This window comes from Prorops nasuta, unplaced genomic scaffold (assembly GCF_024137725.1).
Source record: "Prorops nasuta isolate Cenicafe-Biocafe unplaced genomic scaffold, Cenicafe_Pnas_1.2 PNAS00032, whole genome shotgun sequence".
Classification (NCBI taxonomy): domain Eukaryota; kingdom Metazoa; phylum Arthropoda; class Insecta; order Hymenoptera; family Bethylidae; genus Prorops; species Prorops nasuta.
Genome location: NW_027116829.1, coordinates 2295623 through 2314925, shown reverse-complemented (window position 1 = coordinate 2314925; position 19303 = coordinate 2295623). Strand labels below are relative to the sequence as shown.

The following is a 19303-nucleotide window of genomic DNA, read 5'->3' as shown; positions in this document are numbered from 1 at the left end:
GCGACGATCGGCCACCGGAAACGTCACAGCGATAATCGATTTATTGAAATCGAGGCGATAATTAAATGAAAGCATTTCGCCCAGCTCAGATGAGCGTCTTAACGAGGTTCGTCCGAATTATCAGCAATTATCGAGCCTTCGATGTAATTCCGTTAGCCAGGATGAAGTTGGAAAAGGCGTCGCTAAAAGCATTTGCCTGGAAAGGTCGCAAACTGAATTTTAGCAACCGGCGCGTCGGGAATCATTCTGGATAAATCGTCATTGTCACAGCAACCAGGAAACACTGGTATTTTCTTCCAGATTGTGTAATATTATTCTTTAAGACAGATTTATAAGTACATAAATCAATCTAGACGAGTCGATGGCTCGTAGAAATTAGAAATTTTGTAAAATTGAAGTGTAAATATACCAATACACTTGCGATCTTTGTAAAGAGGAATAACGCGAACGACGGTTTTCTCTCTCAAAGAGAAAGAGAGAGAAAAATTCGGTCGGACACTTTGAGATACAGAAGCATAGTGTGTATATATATATATATATATATATATATATATATATATATACGTGCATACTCCGTGTTACAGTATTGTCAGGTAGAGAAAAGAGAAAGAGAATGGTGGTTGGTGAGGCGTTCTTGTGTATCGTTGGGAGGATTACGAAAGGTGTAAGGGAGTATTTTGACACTCGATATAATGGAGAGAGCAGGGGGCTGCACCCAATTAGGCATCAGCGGCCCGTGAACGAACCACACCGCAGTACAACAACGCGTGGAAACTCAAGACACTCGATTGTACACTAACACACGTATACAGGAGAACTATACTACAATAAGCTTTTCTTTCTCTTTCCCTCGTCGCAACTGACAATCCAACAGGATTATCTCCTCTTTTGTTCTCGAAAAAACAACGTGCTATAATAAGAAAGTGTATCTATGTATGTATGTATGTGTGTGTATATATAAGCTAGAGGCAGGATTGTCCAATTAATAATTCCTCCAACGAAATCCCGGTCTTCGTGGGACGATAATCAGTCGCCGGTATAACCAGGAAATTCAGACCCGCGAGAATTATTAGCAGCGAGAAAATAATGAAATTTCTGGATAATCGCTAGGTAATTCATAGTCGCTGAGTGGTGCTTTCCAATCCTAGCAAGACAATATCCCGTGAGGAGATGGACCTTTTCTGCAATATCTCCGACGTCAATTCAACCCGCTTCGATAAGTTTTTTTTTCTTTTTTTATTCTGCTGCGATGCTTTACTCGGTTATTTCCTATGAGAAACTGACATTGTGTCGATAGTCAAAAGTGCAGTGAGAAAATAATTTCAGGCGTGAGAATTTGATTGTTATATTACAGTGAATTAATTAATTTTGTAAATAGTATTATTAGAAAGATCTTTCTAAATTTTGCAAGTTTTTCACGGATTAATGTAATGAGATAATTAAATAAGGCGTGAGATAATATTGTTAATCGACGATTAAGTTGATTAGATGAAAAATTAGTACAATCTCTCTCAGGTTTGAAAGATTTTTGCTGATTGGTACAGTGAGAAAATCATTCGAGACGCCAGGATGTTATTATTAGTTGACTTATTCCAGTAGGTGAAAAATTGACACGATCGCTCCCAGATTCAGAAGATTCTCGTGGATTGGCAAGGCGGAGATGGAGAAACGTACTTAACGAACGGAGAAGTTCGTTAAAAGCGAAACGACATTAGTCGACCTAAAATTAACCCTGCTGTGTCGACGTTGAATCTCTGCTGGAGAACCTCCTACTAATTAACAGGTGCAGTGATAAGGAATCACAGGAACGAGTTATGTAAGATGGAAAAAATTCTGTAATTCTCTGCTTGTTTTCGAAGCATTGATATTGTAATCCAAAACCTCTAGTAATCTTCTTTTGAGTGATAAAATGCTGTTGACCTTGGATGCCCTTGTTGGAAAACCTGCCAATTAACAGGTGCAGTGATAAAAAATCACAGAATCGAATTACGTAAGATGGAAAAATTAACTTAATTTTCTGCTTATTTCTAAAATATTAATATTATAATCCTAAGCCTCTGGTAACCTTCTTTTCAGTGATAAAATACTATTGACCTTGAATCCCAGCTGAAGAACAACCCAATTAACAGGTGCAGTGATAAGGAACCACAGGAACGAGTTACATAAGATGGAAAAAATTCTGTAACTCTCTGCTTATTTCTAAAACATTGATATCATAATCCAAGACCTCTAGCCGTCTTCCTTTCGCTGACGAAAAATTCATCTTTAAACGCTCCAAGTTTATCACGGATCAAGGTGGAGCTGATAAAGCTATGGTAAAGAAAGTTTTCCAAATTATCTCTTTCTATTCTTAAACGATAAATAATTATTTCGAAAGCAATATTGCGTAACGTAATAAGAAACACAGTTTTCTTTCTTTTGTAAAATACCTGAAGATCGAGTGAGAATCAGGTAAAACGAGGGGTTTCCTCGCTTTCAAATTTCTATGAGAGGCAATCGTTGCTTTCGTCGAATTTAATGGTAAATTGAATAAAGCGATAGCTGGGCTATCGAGAAAAAAATAAGAGATACAAGTGCATATTATTCGTGCGCTATCTCTGACGTTTAACGATATACGTAGATTTAATGCGAAGAGGGGAGAAAACAAGGGAAGAGAGAATGAGCACGAAAGAATAATTGTTATCTGTTGTTCCATTACTAATGACCGTCCCGGATTATCTTAAGCGATATGTATTTGCCACGACAAGAAGTCAGCTTTTATTTCTGCACACCACTATTCCGATACTCCATGCAACAATACAGAAATAGCAAAACCGGAGGAGCAAGAAAAATACGAAAAGAGCTAAGTAAATTTATGCTGGATGTTGCATCAGAAGAATCTCTTACGAAATTGAAAAATTTTTTAGTTTATAAGGTGGTATATCACTACATATAATTATGCAAAAAAAATAATATACTCTTAGTATGCTATCTCTCAGAGGAAACCAGAGAAACGTGATTTTCCTATAAAAATCTTGCGACGAATTAATATTTCGATTAAAATTATAATCACGAGAATCCCGTAAAATTCCTATAAAATTTCGTAAATAATTTAATGTTGGTATCTTGAGTACCAAGTGATTTTTCATAATTGATTCTCGCTAGTTAATTTAACGTAGAAATTATTTTCCATGCGTGAAAATCCAGTGAGAACACTACTAGTTAAATAAATAAATAAATAAACAAACAGATGAATTGCGTTATTCGGTATATAATAAACAGCAGCACGTAACGTGGGTTTCGCTCAATGTCTGGCTGACTTTCGTCATTCATTCATAGTACGCACCAGCACTGCGTAACCGTAGTTTTCTGTTACATCATTATTCATACAGCTGCGACCTCCTATCGGCCAAAATCTCGCGATTAGAATGAAAAGCAGGAACTGTGTATATAAATAAGTCGATCGATTTGCGAGTCTATAGCTATATCGTGGCTGATTATACGTATACATCGAAACCGCAAAAATATTGACCATAAACAAGGCCGGAAGTCTGGATTAATTTCCAAACTATTAACCTACATATATATATATATATATATATATAAAAGAAGAAACTCTCGAAACCCGTTATTAATTTTATCGCAGAAAGAGAGAGAGAGAGAGAGAGTAAAGAGATAAAGCTTCAGGTGGATGGTAAACAGGGAATACGAGTCAATATTCTTTCGGACGATAATATGAAATTACGATTCACATCTCTGATGCATCTAATGCGTTCGTCGAAAAATAATCGACTTAAAGAGGGAATTTTTCAGGAGACTCGACTTCCGTGGAGTGATTTAAATAAAAAGCAAATTGCGCAATTTTCTCGAGAGCATTTCTCGAATGCATGAGAACTCTATTGAATGTGCTGGTACTCGTATACGTGTATTTGTATCGCGACTGCGTATAGGGTATATGTTTACGTCGTTCGGTAATAATTAATCGGGAAGAAGGAGGAGAGCAGTGGCTCGCTCTACGCGAAAGAGCAATCGTGTTCCTTTGCGCCAAGTGTGTTTATGAAGATCTGACGCAACCAAGCCAATCGCTAAATATAAAAGCGGACTGGACAGGGCGTCTTGTCAGTATTGACAAGATCGTTAAGAGCATCGAGAGCGTCGTCGAGGTAAAAGTCGTTCGCGTTCGAGGAAAGTCTAGTCCGAAAAGAGAATAAAAATCGCTAGGCGAAAATAAAACAGCTTCCTTAGCGCGAAACTGGAAAGACCAATCGTGTTTCTTTGCCAAGTGTTTTTACAACCATCTGACGCAACCAAGTCAATCGCTTAACTATAAAAGCCAACTGGACAGGCTATTTTGTCAGTATTGACAAGATCGTCAGGAGCGTCGTCGAGGCAGGAATCGTTCGCTTCTCGAGGAAAGTCCAGTCCAAAGGGAGAAGGAAAATCGCCGGGCGAATAAAAAAAACAGCTTTTTTGCGCGAGACTGGAAAAAGTGGGCGAATAATTGGCCGAGATTTTTCACCGCGACTTACTTTCCCGGATCGATCGTTATTTCCGATATTAAAAGCCGAAAGCTGCGAGCGCTTTTATTCCGCTTTTAAAAGTTTCATCCGAACGGCCATAGCGAGTTTTTACCGTGCTACCGGTTAATTGGAATGTCGAGAACGAACGAAATCGAGTTTTGGAACTCCTAATACCCTCTCTCTCTCCTTTACTTTTAGTCCTTCTCGCTCTTTCCCTCCGATACTCGAGTACAGTTGCACTTTAACGTTAAGAAATTGCAAAGAACTCTCGCCAATTTCTTATTCAATTTTGCACACGAGTGTTTGTTGTTTTTATCGATTAAATAAATATATATATATATATATATTATTGAAGAGCAAGTATTTTCTTCAACATCGACATGCACAAGAATAAAGAGAAATTCAAAATGGATTACTCTTACTTCAAAACAGACATTTCCAAACGCAGGCGATCGGCAACTACTAGAGAATTGAGTAAGAATTTTTTATTTCGATTCTAGAGGATCGATTTTCTGGGATTGAACCTATATGAGTCTTTTTGTATATAGTATTATCTTAATATAGTTTGTAACAGTGAATTTTTCTTTCAGCAAAAATCGCTTATTCAGCGTCGAACAATGTGGTGTCCTTGGCAGAGGGCATGCCCAATGAGGAAACCTTCCCTTTCACGGAAATCGCGGTGAAACTCTACGATGGATCTTCGTTCACTCTTGAGGAAAAAGAGTTGGGTGCTGCTCTTCAGTATATACCTAGTCAGGGATATCCGCCTCTTCTTCAGGTAAACATAAAGCTATATTATTTTTGTACAGGGAGCATGAGTTCATATTCACAAATCCCTCGACATTAAATAAAGACAGAGCGATGGTAACAGTACTACTATTACAAACGCAAAAGAAACAGTATATATGTGTATATATTCAATTTTTATAAATAAAAATATCGACTGTCAAGATCAATGACCGATCTCCTATACTAATTTACCTAATTTTCAGGTAATAAGGGAGTTTCAGAAGAAAGCACATGCACCCCCCATGTGGGAGAGTCGTGACGTAGTTATCGTTTCCGGATCCCAAGATGGTCTCAGCAAGACTCTCGAAGCTGTAATCGATACAGGAGACCCTATCCTGGTGCACGATCCTTTTTACCCTGGTGTGGAAGTAGTGGTGAGTATAAACATGTTTTAACAAATCAATTCCTCCTGCAAGAATAAACCAAATCGCTTTTGTTGACAAAATAACTAAAGACGCGTGCGTTTGCTCCTAGGTGGCTCCTCACAAAGCAGAGTTCATTCCAGTGCCACAGGACGATTTTGGAATAATTCCGGAGAAGCTGAGAGAGATTTTGCGAGAGCGCGAGTTGTCCGCGAAAAAAATGCCGAAAATTATGTATATAAACGCAACTGGAGCCAATCCAAACGGGGCGGTTATTCCTCTGGAGAGGCGAAAAGAAATCTACAGGCTAGCTTGCGAATATAATTTCTTGATCTTGGATGATGATCCTTATCACTTCATGTACTTTACTGACGTATGTTTGAATGCTATTTGTATATTCATAATTGATGAATAAATAGTCGTAAAGCTTCAATAACAATTTTGTATCATTACAGGAGGAACCAACGTCATTTTTATCGTTGGATATAGAGGGTCGAGTGATTCGTCTGGATTCATTTTCAAAAGTCGTGAGCAGTGGGCTCAGAATTGGTTTTCTCACAGCAGCGGCACCCCTCGTCGCCAGCATAGAACTCCACATGCAGAGCAGCCACTTGCACGCTCCTACGTTATCCCAGGTGGGTACAAAATATTTTTTATTGATTTTTCACTCGTTTCTATTTTTTCCTTCAACATATTCGATTTTTATAAAATTCCTTCTTCTCTGCTCCTTAGTCTTATCTCTCAAATGGGACGAAATAAAAAATAAAAAAAGTGAATTCAACAAAAGAACTCTACGAGTAATCTAGAAATTTGTTTTGTTAGCGGGAAGTATATTAGCGATGATGAATGTATCGGATGTTCTAAGAATACTGGATAGCGAAATCGTAAATATTATTATCATTCTTGTTCAATGATGAAACTGAATATCAAAGTTTTCGCACGCTTCGTTTAATCGTTGAGCTTTAGACAATCGTGGCGCGTGTCGTGGCTTATCAAATTCGTAAACACTGTATAAACGAGCTGAGGTTTTGCGGGAATTAAAACAGGAGGAATGAGGTTTTTCAATTTATCTCTTTAATTTTCCAGGTGATAATGTACAGGCTCCTGAAGATTTGGGGCTTTAACGGTATGATGGATCATTTTGAGAGGATAAGACTTTTCTACAAACAACGCAGGGACGTTATCACTGACCTGGCGAAGAAACACCTTAATGGTAAACTGAGAGGATGCAGTATATCCTTTAGCATCGTGCAGATTTTTTCTGTCTACCTTTGAAATGACAATTTACCTCGTTTTGCGAAGCAGAGTCCATGCGAATTGTATATACGAGCCTTTTTTCCCGATAACATTCTAATGCGCGTGCCGATGCTCGGTTCCCTATCGACGTATAATATTATGCATGACCTACGATCCGGCATGATAACAGCCTCATAACAAGAAAATGAATACTCGGATGGATAACGAGCTCTTTGATTAGCTTTTATCGATATGAAAGAAAGTATGCAATTATCGAAATGACGCGCTCCATTGTAACACATTTTTATTGCTAATAATTGTTGTTCGAGCCTCGTTCCGTGTATACATGAATGTATGTGTATTTTTTAATTAATGTTGATAATCGATGATTTTTAGGTCTGGCAGACTTCGCTGAACCGAGCGCTGGAATGTTTCTGTGGATCAAAGTAAAAGGTATAAAGGACACTTGGAAGTTGGTAATGCAGAAAGGGATAACTCAGGGTGTGATAATGGCCCCGGGTGCTGCATTCATGAAGGATCCTACTAAACCCTGCAATGCCATTAGGGCTAGCTTTGCCAAGGCTAGTTACGAGGAAATGAACCTGGTGAGTCGAGGTTATCAACTATAGGAAATAATATTTTAGATAAGAACATTTAATGGTTCATCAATTCCTATATTTATTTATTTTTTTTTTGTTTTTAGGCCATGGAGAGGTTGGCTCAACTTATAAGGGAAGAACTGGAGAACAGTCCTAGTTTAACGTAGTCGATTTAAGGTTCTGAAATTTTGAAAGAAAGTTAAAGGAAAATTAGACAAAAATAGAAGAATTTAGACGTGGAAACGTGTATAGGTCAGGAAAAAGAAAGTAGTATATTGAAAATTCTGGATTACCAGCTGTATGCCCGTGCACGCGTTACCGTGAGTCGGTAACATGGAAAGAAGGAGGATCGAAAGCCTCGTAGGAGACTCGTTTCAAGCATTACCTGAACGATCGGTCTTTCCAGACTGCAACCGAAAACAAAATATAACACTTTGACCTCTATGAAAATCAAGAGTTATTTTCAGTTAGAATAATTTTTGTATTCCGGTGATTTTTACTACTTTTTTATTATCGATAACATAAGGAATATTGGTGAGCGTAGTTGCCAGAGGGCGCTACGCGTCCGAAATCAATATACGAGAGATGTATTAATTAAAATACACCTCGAGACATAAAATTTAAGTATTAGTGATGTTGTCATTAAAATCCATGGTTTTCTATCAATTGGAAACCCCTGTCGTAAAGAGTTAAACTGTATATACTAGTATATGGTAGGAATGTCGATGAAATAAATAGCTTGTGATAAAAAAATTAGAATTTAATATAAGAATTATTTCTCTATCGAAATAAGAATATAACATAATGTGTAATATCGAAAGGTTTATAACAATAAAATCCAACGAACGTTTAATGTGGATCGAAAAGGGGTAAAAATTTCAAATAAAAAAACATAAATATAAGATTGAAAATAAAGAGGGAAGAGAGGGGATCGCGAATTTCTCCAGCGGAGAGACGACTACTCTCTCACTTAGCGCTAAATATCTTAACTACCAATTAATTTAGCGAAATTAATTTAATCTGCTGCAGTATAAGCAGACGAGAGATCAGTCCTGCTTGCCCACTTTTCACCGTCACGCACTTTGGTTCTCTCGCTCGTGTTTCGACCAGAAATGCGATAAAATTGTGCAAATGTTCAAAGAGGACTCTGAAGAGATCCCGGAAGCTACGATATAAGTCGACGTCGAACGTTATTTCGCCGAAGAAAACTGGTGAACAACCACCTATAAACTTATCTGTATATATATACATAAACAAAGGGTGGGAAAGTATATATGCGAGAAAAATCGTAAAAATGCATCGGGAATGAATCGTAGTGGGGGATGCAGGCTATAAAAGAGGAAGAAGGTATAGTGACGGATTTAAAGACGCGTTGGCTGGTACATTCCTCGATAGAGAGAAGAAATCCTGAGTGGAATCCCCGGGACGCTCGAAGATATAGTGTATATTAAAAGACGTTTCGGGATCCGGTAGCCTCGGGGTGCAGGATATAGCCGATCATACGAATGGCCACATTTTCCTCGTTGAGTTTTGGGGCTGGGATCCAGTTTTTTTCTTCATCCTCAAAGAGATAGAGAGGGAGGGAAGCAGAGATCGAGAATATAATTCCCAACCGATGCAGGATAATACAGGACCTCGTTGGCAATAACCATCATCATTCGGACCGGGAAAATCTTAATTGGACGAATCCCAGCAAAACGCAGCGCGATAATATTAGTTTTCATCAAGGTCCGCAGGTGTAAACGTTCGATATTAAGCAACGGTGACCACATTAAGGACGAACGAGTGGGAATTTCTATATGGCAAGGTCGATTTCTTCTGGAGCTTTCGTTTCATCGCTAGGGCCATTTATCTCTTTCTCTCTCTCTCTCTCGCGCGCGTAGTTGGCTGGTAGCTAGCGCGGGCGGCTCCATATAACAGGAGGCAAGGGGGTTATTCCCAGGGGGTAGGTGAAACCGAGAGGTGAGATATACCGTGGGGAGAGAGGAGAGACGCAGATTCACCGAAAGAGGAAGAGAGGAAGATGTGGAAAGGAGGGGGTGTTTGTATTTGTGTTCGTGTTTCACGAAGAGAGAGAGAGAGAGAGAGAGAGAGGGTCTGGTCGAAGGAAGGGTGCGCGAGGGGTAGTGCAGTTTCGTGTTGGCATTACTCTTGATTTCCGTGGTGACGTCGCTACCTACCTTCTCCTCTACCCAGTCTTCCCTTCATCCTCCTTTTCCTCCTACTTCCCCCCTCCCCTATTCCTCTATCTATCTCTCTTCCTCCCCCTTATTTATATATATACATACATATACTTAAAGAGAAAGAAAACGCTACTGCACGGGACAAATAGATCTTTCCACTCTATATCTACTTTCGGATTTCACTGTGTTAGGACAAGTTTATACACGCGTGAGCACCCAATAAAATTGATCGCTTAACGAGTAATCCACGTAACGCGCGTTCGTTTATTACGTTCCTCTGTATATGTACTCGCTGTACTGTTTATATGTACATATAAATGATATTAGAACGCGCCAGCCAAAATTTACGAGAGAATTTCTATATGGTCATCCGATATTTTTTTTCTGTCTTATCCTTATTTCAAATTATACTCGAGCCAGGATCAATTCGCATACGAAGCCAACTTCTCCGCTTCGCACGGCTATTTTTGCGTTCTCGCTGGCCAAGGACTGCCAACAGAAAGAGAGAGAGAGAGAGAGAGAGAGAGAAAGAGAGAGAGAGAGAGCGTGGCAAATGCTAGAAATCAACTGATACGATTAGTTTACATTATCGACTCGCATCTTAACGCTCGTATTATTACACTGCAAATGGATAATATTGGAAATGGAGTTCATCGACCGAAAAAAGGGATCTTCTTAAATGCCATGAGAAAGAAATGATTGTATTAACGAGACTAGACGAAGCTCGTTCGTATAAAAGATCGGAAAGCGAGTGCTGGATAGTCGAGTAGATGGATGTATAGATGGAGAAAGAGTCTGAAAGACAGATATTAGACGACTTATGGACAAGGATAAGAAGAGAGCAAGAAAAAGGGGGTGGGGGGAGAGGGAGAGCAGAAGCGATTAATGGAAATTGATCTGATATAGAAATTTCATACAGGAGGATCCAGAGATGGAGGAGGGGGAGGTAAGGAGGAGAGCACAATCAGTTTGGCGATGCCGTGGAAAATTTTACGATTGGAAGGGAGGAAAAATCGAAAGGTCAAATACGGGACAGCGGGTCCTGGCAATATCGCGCCTGGTGCGATTGCCCAGTAAATATCGGGCGGAGAGAGGTTATAGCCAAGCTCCACGGCCCCGTAAACCAAGGCATTAAATTTTATAATATTGCGTTTTGCCCCTCCAGGTCCCTCTGCTTTAGAGCCTGTCCGTCCGTCTCATCCCTCGGAGTAGCGCGCGAGCGCACGCGGCGCGCGCTTTTATTGGCTATTTACAGAGGAAATGGCCTCTAAATTAACTGCAGACTGCCGGATTGCCAGCTATATCGAGCCAAGTATAACGCTCGCGCCGCCTCGCTGTTAAGATCAAATTCCAAATCACGCCGTACTGTCTCGCTCGTCCTCTACTGTATAGCTCTTTTCTTCTCTTAGAACTTCCTCTCTTTATCGGAAGCCAGAACAAAGTCTTGTGGCTCCTCCAGATTTTTTAATGATTTTATTAATGATTTATATGTGCGAGCCAAGTATTAGGGAAACTACAACGTGTCTCGTCATCAGCGAGCTTTTCCTCTCGAATCATTTCCTTTTATCGAGAACCGGAAGACAATATTCTGGTTCTTCAAGGTTTTTAAATATGCTTGTATTGATAACGTTATAGGACTATCGTTTTAGGGTTGACTTTTTTGTACAATGTCATTGGTCCAGCTATCCTGGAAAAAAGCCTGGTATTCTCCATAAAGAGGAAAGCAGTGCAGATCTTTATGGGGTTTACTCGATATTTTTTTTGCACCCTGTGTGAAAGTTTACGTGAACGCGCGTGTGCTGTATATACAGTAGTGGCCGTCCGGCGTGCGTTAGCGGGGGTTAAATATCGGCTTGTCGGCGGCCAGCTTTTTCGTGCCGTGGCCTTCCCCCTCTCTCATACCCCTCTTACGGTCCCCGATATTATGGGGAGCGCGACTACCCCATTGGATTAGGAGAGACCCCATAGAGGGAAAAATGTAATATAAAAGGCTTACCGGCTAAGCTGTTAATATGTTGTACGACGATGTATCCGAGCAGGAGTCATGTATATATTACCACCTTCTCTTCAAACATATGTCTTTGCCCGCGATTCTGTTGACTGTGCAAAGATTAACCTACGAGTCAATCGATTCCAGTATCATTTGACAATTGCTTTTAATTTATATATTAATGAAACAATTAATTCCAGTCGTTTTAATTTATTATTTAATCTTGCAATTTTATCAATTAACTTTGTATACACGTACACTACAGTGCCAAATTCGTGCAAGTTTTTATTCTTCAAACGAGCGTACGTCTCTTTTTTCGGATGCAGAAGGGAATAATTATGCAGTATTGAATCAATTCCAGCGTGCTCGTATGCATATAATTTTAGCCAGTAAAACCATACATGCGATCTATTTTATCACGATTGCCGTGCAATCCGGTCATTGAACCTCCGTAGAACGCAAGTTTTCACGAAAATTCTGCAAAAGTTCATTAACACTGTCTCCAAACGGTTAAATCTGGAATTTTCTAAATTAGTCTTTCGAAGGATTGAAATATATGCATTGTCTGTTCCAGGTGGATATGTTTTTTTGCTGTGGGAATGCTTGAGGAGAGATGTGGAAAAATGTGAAGGATCACTGGTTCAAGGATCATCAGAAAAATTTACTAGTGGACCAGGAATATTTTTATAATCTTATAAGTCAGTCATACACACATAAACAGGTAGTTGATTTTTCAACAAATAGCTTTGAATAATATCCAAAGGACTCTTGGATCTTTCTAAATGATTTTTTCCAGGTGGATATACGAATGTATGCTTATGGGAAAGTTTGAGAAGAGACAAGCAAAATAAAACATGAAAGACTACTTGTCCAGGGATCACGTGCGAATCTACCAGTAGATTAGGAAAATTTTCATAAGCCTGCGTCATTCACACACTCACACACAAACACACACACGCGTGTAAACACGTGGATGATGGGCGAATGGCGATGCAGCTTGGTGAAAAATATTTATTATCATGCTAGATAATACGCCCGGAGCAGAATCCTGCCACGGACAACACTTGATGGATCTGCTTGGCTTTCAGCTGTACGCCCCTTCAGGTTTGACTCACGTGGCGGCGCGTGCCACGAGAACTAATTGAGATGTGAAATTTATTTGGCACCGACTTGTCAGAAGCGATGCTCGTCTCCTACGATTCACCAAACAGATAATTTCCTTGCTACCAGAGCACTTTGGACACCTGTGCATGCTCTGGCCAATTCAACTGGAATTTCGTTTTATTATAGATAGATTCTATTTTAGCAGTAGTAGATGTAAGCTTTCCCATGACACAATCTATCATTTGCTTTATTCGACGCTTCAAATAAAATATTTTCATTTCTCGTCGACTTGCATTTTCGGAAATGATGTTCGTTTCGTAAAATCATCAAAATGTATCATTTTCCTGCAACGAGACTCATATCATCAAAAATTAAGCTGGTCTCATGAAATCATTCACACAAATGATTTCCCTGCAACGAGAACTCCTTGGACATCAATATATGCACGGGCTAGCCAACTCTCAACTGGAAATGTATGTACGATAAACGCAAAACTTCCCGAATAATTATAAAACAGCAATAGAAATTTAGCCAAGAGCTGATAAATATAGATACGACTGGCAGCGATAGATCCAAGTTTTCCCACGGCTGAATCTATCGGTTTCCCGATGACTGCCACTTCCTCGACTCGACTCTCCGAACGTTTCACGCCCGAAGCTCGAAGCTTCAATTAAGTAGAATGACCGGCCGAGTAAGCGACGTCGAAAGTTTTGTCCATTTTGCTTACGGCGAGCATTGCTGCTCCAACGATCAATACTATTGCCACTGGTGATATTTACAGGGCGCGTCTAACATCAGCCTGGGTCTGGGCCATTGTTTACCCCCTTTCCCCCCTTCTATCTATGTTGCGTATATTCCCTTGGAAAGCCAAGGCACACACAGCGGGATCCAAGCAAACTGCCCATTCACGCCAAACTCCTCACTTTTTTCGCAACAACTCGACTTTAACTCCGCGCTTTATTTCCATCCGTTCAATCTCGATAATCTCACTGGCTGTATAAAGCAAATAAGGGAGAATCTTTATTCGTTGGCGGAGGATCGCGTATAGTCGGTTGTTAAAATTTCAGCCAGATAAAAGCTCGGGCCGGTGGCAAAAAAGGGAGGAAAAAAAACGGGAGGAAAAGTTCATAAAAATGCAAGTCGCTGCAGCGCGTGAATGTTCTTTTCGTAACGTATAAAGGGGGAGGGGAGGGAGACGCGATAAATCTTTAGCCTAGACTTAAGTTTTCGAGTAAATCTTGCCACGTTTTAGCAGTAAGTCCGAAGCTCATCCCGCAAAAGGATCAGAGTCCGCGGACCAAATCCACTTGTGACGAGTTTAACAACGACTACCGCGCCCATACTGATGTCAAAGATACATCCACCGTTTCCTACCAAGCCTGTGATTTTTTTTATTTTTTTCTGTGACTGTCGATTTTAAGGAATTTTGCTGTTATTTGAATTATAAATTGAGATTTTTCATAATTGTAGCAGGAAATAATTTCAAATGGAAAATTCAAAATGCGGACCCGCTGATTGGTCGGCTTACTGCGCAGGCGCACCAGATTTGGCGCGATCTTAGATCGATCACAACCAATCAGAAACGATTGCTCAGTAAGCTGCCCAATCAGCGCTCTCCGTTTTGAGCGATCCCATTATTCACCGCTAGTGACCGTTCAGTATTAAAAATCCCGCGTCCCGAAGGTCAGTGAATCGTTCGTCGTATATCTTTCGTAGCTACTGGCAATAATTTAATCATACAAATGCAATTTCTTTATTATATTAAACTAATTTTATCGAAATTCGGGCATTTTCTAATTTATAATTGGTCGATTTCTTCAAATACAAATTTACTAGTGAAGTGCATTGTGCGAGTAAACTAAAAGTATTTTTCTGTTGTACGTTGAAAAGTTCTTCTAAGAATCGTAAAAACTTGTAAACATTGCAGTTCGCGGCGCGAGGTGTTGTGGTGGTGCATTATTTGGGTGATCGCAGCGGCCAAGGACAAAAGCCTTGAGGACTTTCACAGCCTGTAAGTAGCCATCTTTGTTTCTTTAAGCTACATTAAAGAGTTAAATCAATTCTATAAAAATGAATTCAATAAGCTCATCTTTTCTTTTCTTTTTGTTACAGCGAGTGCAGATCTTGCTATGAGATATAAGTGCGTGCGTACCGAAAATCCTTATCGTTCGTAACATATGAAAAATTCGCACCACGAAATAAAGTTTATTTAAACCCGCGTCGCGTAGTGCAGTTCGAAAAATTCGCGTCGTATAGTGCACGTAGTGCGTACTGTTCTTAAAATTCGCGTCGCGTGTGATTTTCATCAAATTCATCATCGCTCCAGCATCATAGGTATCTTGCAGAGAGACATGGTTGCAATATCGCCGAACAAGAGTGGGTGCATCCAGAAGCACAACCGCTCAGTGAGCGCTCGCCAAATCTCCTAGACAAAAGTAATGGATGAAACTGCTCATTAAGCTGCTCAGAGTGGGCGCCCGCCATTTTCGTGAGCCTAATTTTCAGTCGCTCACTCAGCCTCACTTTCTGCTCACTCTGAAGTTTTCGCGCGAAATTTAAAAGTTACTTAACATCCCTAAATCAGTAAAATAAATTTGAAATGATTGCAAGTAGTCTGAGACACCGTTTCGTTGTAAAAAATTTCGTATTTTCTTTTAAAAGTGAAGAAACTTTAATTAACTTTTTAGAAAATAAAACATGGCATTTGAGCAGCAATACAATATTAATGGAATATTATATGCAATTACAGAAACGGAGGATATTCATGCAAGAATAAATAATGGTAAGGTTAAAAGATAGAAGCTCATTGAAATCCGACTATTATATATATATATATATATATATTTAAAGTATAGCTGTAATATTATGTTCCTTTTATGTATGAGTGAGCAATGAACGTAATGTCCAGACGCCCAGTATATCGCTTAGCGCTCACCAATCGGCTACTTGCGAGCGCTCAGTAAGCGCTCACAGAACAGCTGTGCTTCTGGATGCACCCAGTGAGTCCCACGGGTAAAACCGTGGAATTTTTTGTATTAACCTAAGAATGACCGAAAACCTACGTGTAGGTTCCAATCGGTCCTCCTTCGGTTAAAACCATTTTTTATTTTTCTGCATGTTTTTCAGCTTCTTCGATGCGATTTTACCTATTTTGCGCGCGTGTGTTTTTCATTTTCAGGTTTAACTTTCTGAAATAGGTAGGCTATTTAGCTTCGCGTATTAAATAGATATATATTATAGCTTCCGGTATTAGGTAGGGTTTTTTTTCAGGTCTTCATGACGGAGCTTATGCTGTGAACTATATAAAAATAATATTTATCGTTCATAGAGCGTATTGGAGTGTTAAAATTACACTTGGAATCAAGTCTCATAGATTCCTTTCTCGAAGGAATTATCCGTCCGGCAAAACATACCCGATAGAGACTTTTTACACTTAAAAAAATTATCAGCATTAGAATTGGCGTGCGTGCTCTCCGTTTAAGAATCCCTTGCGAGGCATGTCGTAGTAGAGGACGTGTCGCGAGTTTAGAAAAAGAGAAAAATTAAAGAAGGAACGGAATGTCTTTACTAAGACATAGACGACGTTGTAAAGGATAAGGAGTGAAGAAGTCTGTGCTCTGAAATTAATTTTCTTTTCGGATGGATTCAGGATTCTCCTTGGACAGATCTTTCTGGAAGAGGAAAGTTCTTAATCCAGCCCACTATATATATATATATATATATATGGCACTGTGCCCGGGAGAAAGTTTCGCGTGTATGTCCAAACTTTAATTAGTTTTTAGAACGTATCGAGCATGGGGAAGAGATAAGTTTGGTGCAAGCAACCGACTCGGAGTTATAGGACAGTTTTACCGTCAAGTTTTTCAATTTTCTCTCAGCTCGAAGAAACTTGCGGTGCTTTGAATCTCCCTTGGAATAGCTCGAGTGCCGGCTTTTCCACGATCGGGCTAAATTTGAGGGGATGTAAGCTGAGATATTGTCGCCAAGAAGCGCGAGTCGATCGAGGTGTAGGGTCAGGGTGTCCAGAATATCCAAAGCTTTATTTTACAATAATTGACGAATACCTCGACTCGCCGAAATAAAAGTATGAATTAATCCGTCAGATATTCGAGTTTTTATCTCAGCTCCTAGAATATATATATATATATATATATCCATCGAAACAATCGAGTAGTCAGCTTTTTCACGACGTGGTTAAAATTTGATGGGCTACAGGGTGGAGGGGGGATGTAACGCGAGGTTGTCGCGAAACGCGAGAGTCAATCGCGGTGCGCGATTCGAATAGCTATACGCATGGTTAAGCTTTGTTGTAGAAGTACACGGCTGGCTGAAGTACCATTCTGAAATTATTACATTCTAGTGGGGTGGATATTAGCCGAGCGCGTATGCTTTCATTAGACGTTACCTTGGAGCGTTTCAATTTAGCAGGAAACCACCCCTCTGCCTTGTTCACAGGTCTATAATATCCAGCCAGGCACTTGCCGACTCTCCAGCGTGCTTCATTTGTACACCGATCGAGTTCCATCCATATCTCACATTCCCAATTCGCCTGAAACGTCAGTTATTCCATTCGGTGCCCGATTTCTGCGAATGTTTTCCCACTCGACGCGCGAGCGCGCGGCTTTCTCGTCTAATCGCCACTATAACTATCGCCGATACCACTGTACATGCACTTGTGTATACGTACCGTGCACGCCACCACCCTTCCACTTTTCGCGCAACTCCAATCGCATACGCACGTGCATCGCGGTCGATTATAGTTTAAAAATAAAAATCAAGCAGTAGTTGAGATATCGAAGGAACGAAAATTGCTAATGAATCGTAGCGATCGAGTCCATAGGCGTATCTCGCCATCTCGAATCACTTGAAACGCGAATTAATCCATTCTGTATATATATATATATACTATATTTTTGCAATTTTTTTTGCCACTCGAAACGAGTGACTCTGTTTTAATCATTACCAGTGTCGGTGTATCCTCCACTCGCGATAGAACTCTGAATATAAATATATCGCGCTATTCGTCGTAGAAATTAAAAAAATAAAGAGAAAAGTAGAGAGTTGATAGAGGAGAGCAATGAAAAGTGGAGATGGAAAACTGTGATCAGACCGAGTTCCACCGGTTGCAAAGGGCATATAGGCGCGCTACTGTGAGCACAAATTGCTGCAAATTGGAGAAAATTGAATGAAGCTTCCAGCTTAACGAAGCCACTAAATCCTCGTGGAACGACCTATCTCAACATGCAGCCCATTTGAGCGATAAGCGAGGAGGGACTGACACCGATCGACCATATTCTTATATATATAATTATATATTTCTATCGCAGAGTTGCTACATTTTTTCTATTATAAATTTTATATATGCGGGAGAAATATTTGAGAAAGAAGGAAATATTTGTGCCAAGGAATGGTTTTGGCGCGAGACAAGGGAGCACAAAAGTATATACAGAGTAAGAGTGAAGCGCGTCTGGCTTATGCCGAGGATCTCCTGCACTCTCTCGAGATTGTTATCGAGCATTCCAGCTTTTGGTATGTAATATCAGAAATTCCTGTCTACCTGTGCGTCGCCTGGTGCCACCGGCTTGTCCTAAAACTTTGAAAGTAAAATTCTCCGCTCGGTTCGTCGTTGCGCATGTCGAAGGCGAAAAAATTAACGAAGCTTAATTGGAATTTTAAAACGAGGCGATTGTGCACCGGTGGAAATTCTTCTCCATGCGTTTCCTACGTTTTTCAAAGATGACTGACTGATGTAGGGCCAAGGAAAATCAAATTCTTTTGGTCTTTTGTGGAGCAGGAAAATTTATGGAGGTTTTAATTGAAATTGGAAGATTAGATGATTATAAACATGGAGGGTTGGTTGAGTGTATCGGTATTAGTTTTTCGAAAGTTTTTCACGAGGAAAGAAGAGGGGGGAGGGGGGGGGGGGAGTTTGTGGAAAAAAGGGACGAGCATAGGCGCAAGAGCAGCAGGGTAGTTGAACTGGGATTGGAGATTTCGCACGACTGCATTCGACACACTGTCAATTCGGCACAAGCTCGTCTCGCTCGCTCGCTCGTTTAAAATCGATCGCGAACCTCCGCCAACCTGTATACTTGCCCAGGAAAACCATCCCATTTTCATCCCCCACCCCTCTCTCTTTCTCTCTCTCTCTCTCTCTCTCCTCCTCCTCCTCTCTGTCTCTGGTAATCACTCCACGTCCAAAATCCATACACTTTTGTATTAATATCCTTTTTTTGAAACATTCTTCCTTTCTTTCCTCGCGTTTAATTCCTTTTTGGGTTTCTACTCCGACTCTTAAATACATTTTTTTATTTGAAAAATTGCAACGAGAATTAGTGCATGGAATTTTAATCTCGTTGGTATTTGTTGCAATTACTCCAACATTGAAAATTCATATTATTCTTTTAAACGAATTTTTCATCATAGTTTCTCTTGTTTCTCACCCTGTAAATTCCTTTATAATTTTTATCTATCGCACTGCAACTGAATTTTGTACACGTATTCGTTTGTCCAAATGAAAAAGGAATCAAAAACACCTGAA

The 19303-nt window shown here is 40.0% G+C and overlaps 1 protein-coding gene and 1 long non-coding RNA gene across 2 annotated transcripts; both read left to right on the top strand.

Annotated features, from left to right (window-relative positions):
• The first annotated feature begins 789 nt into the window (after positions 1-789).
• On the top strand, positions 790-2290 carry LOC136783130 (uncharacterized). The gene is made up of 3 exons (XR_010824224.1): positions 790-1816; positions 1888-1990; positions 2077-2290. It is a non-coding gene; the product is annotated as an uncharacterized lncRNA (long non-coding RNA).
• A 1831-nt stretch (positions 2291-4121) lies between these two features.
• On the top strand, positions 4122-8343 carry LOC136783092 (kynurenine/alpha-aminoadipate aminotransferase, mitochondrial-like). Its single transcript, XM_066742944.1, has 8 exons — positions 4122-4973; positions 5090-5277; positions 5492-5662; positions 5763-6023; positions 6106-6285; positions 6737-6863; positions 7283-7491; positions 7590-8343. Exons 1-8 carry the CDS (start codon positions 4880-4882, stop codon positions 7650-7652), a joined length of 1293 nt encoding a protein of 430 aa, XP_066599041.1. The 5' UTR covers positions 4122-4879; the 3' UTR covers positions 7653-8343.
• The last annotated feature ends 10960 nt before the right edge of the window (positions 8344-19303 follow it).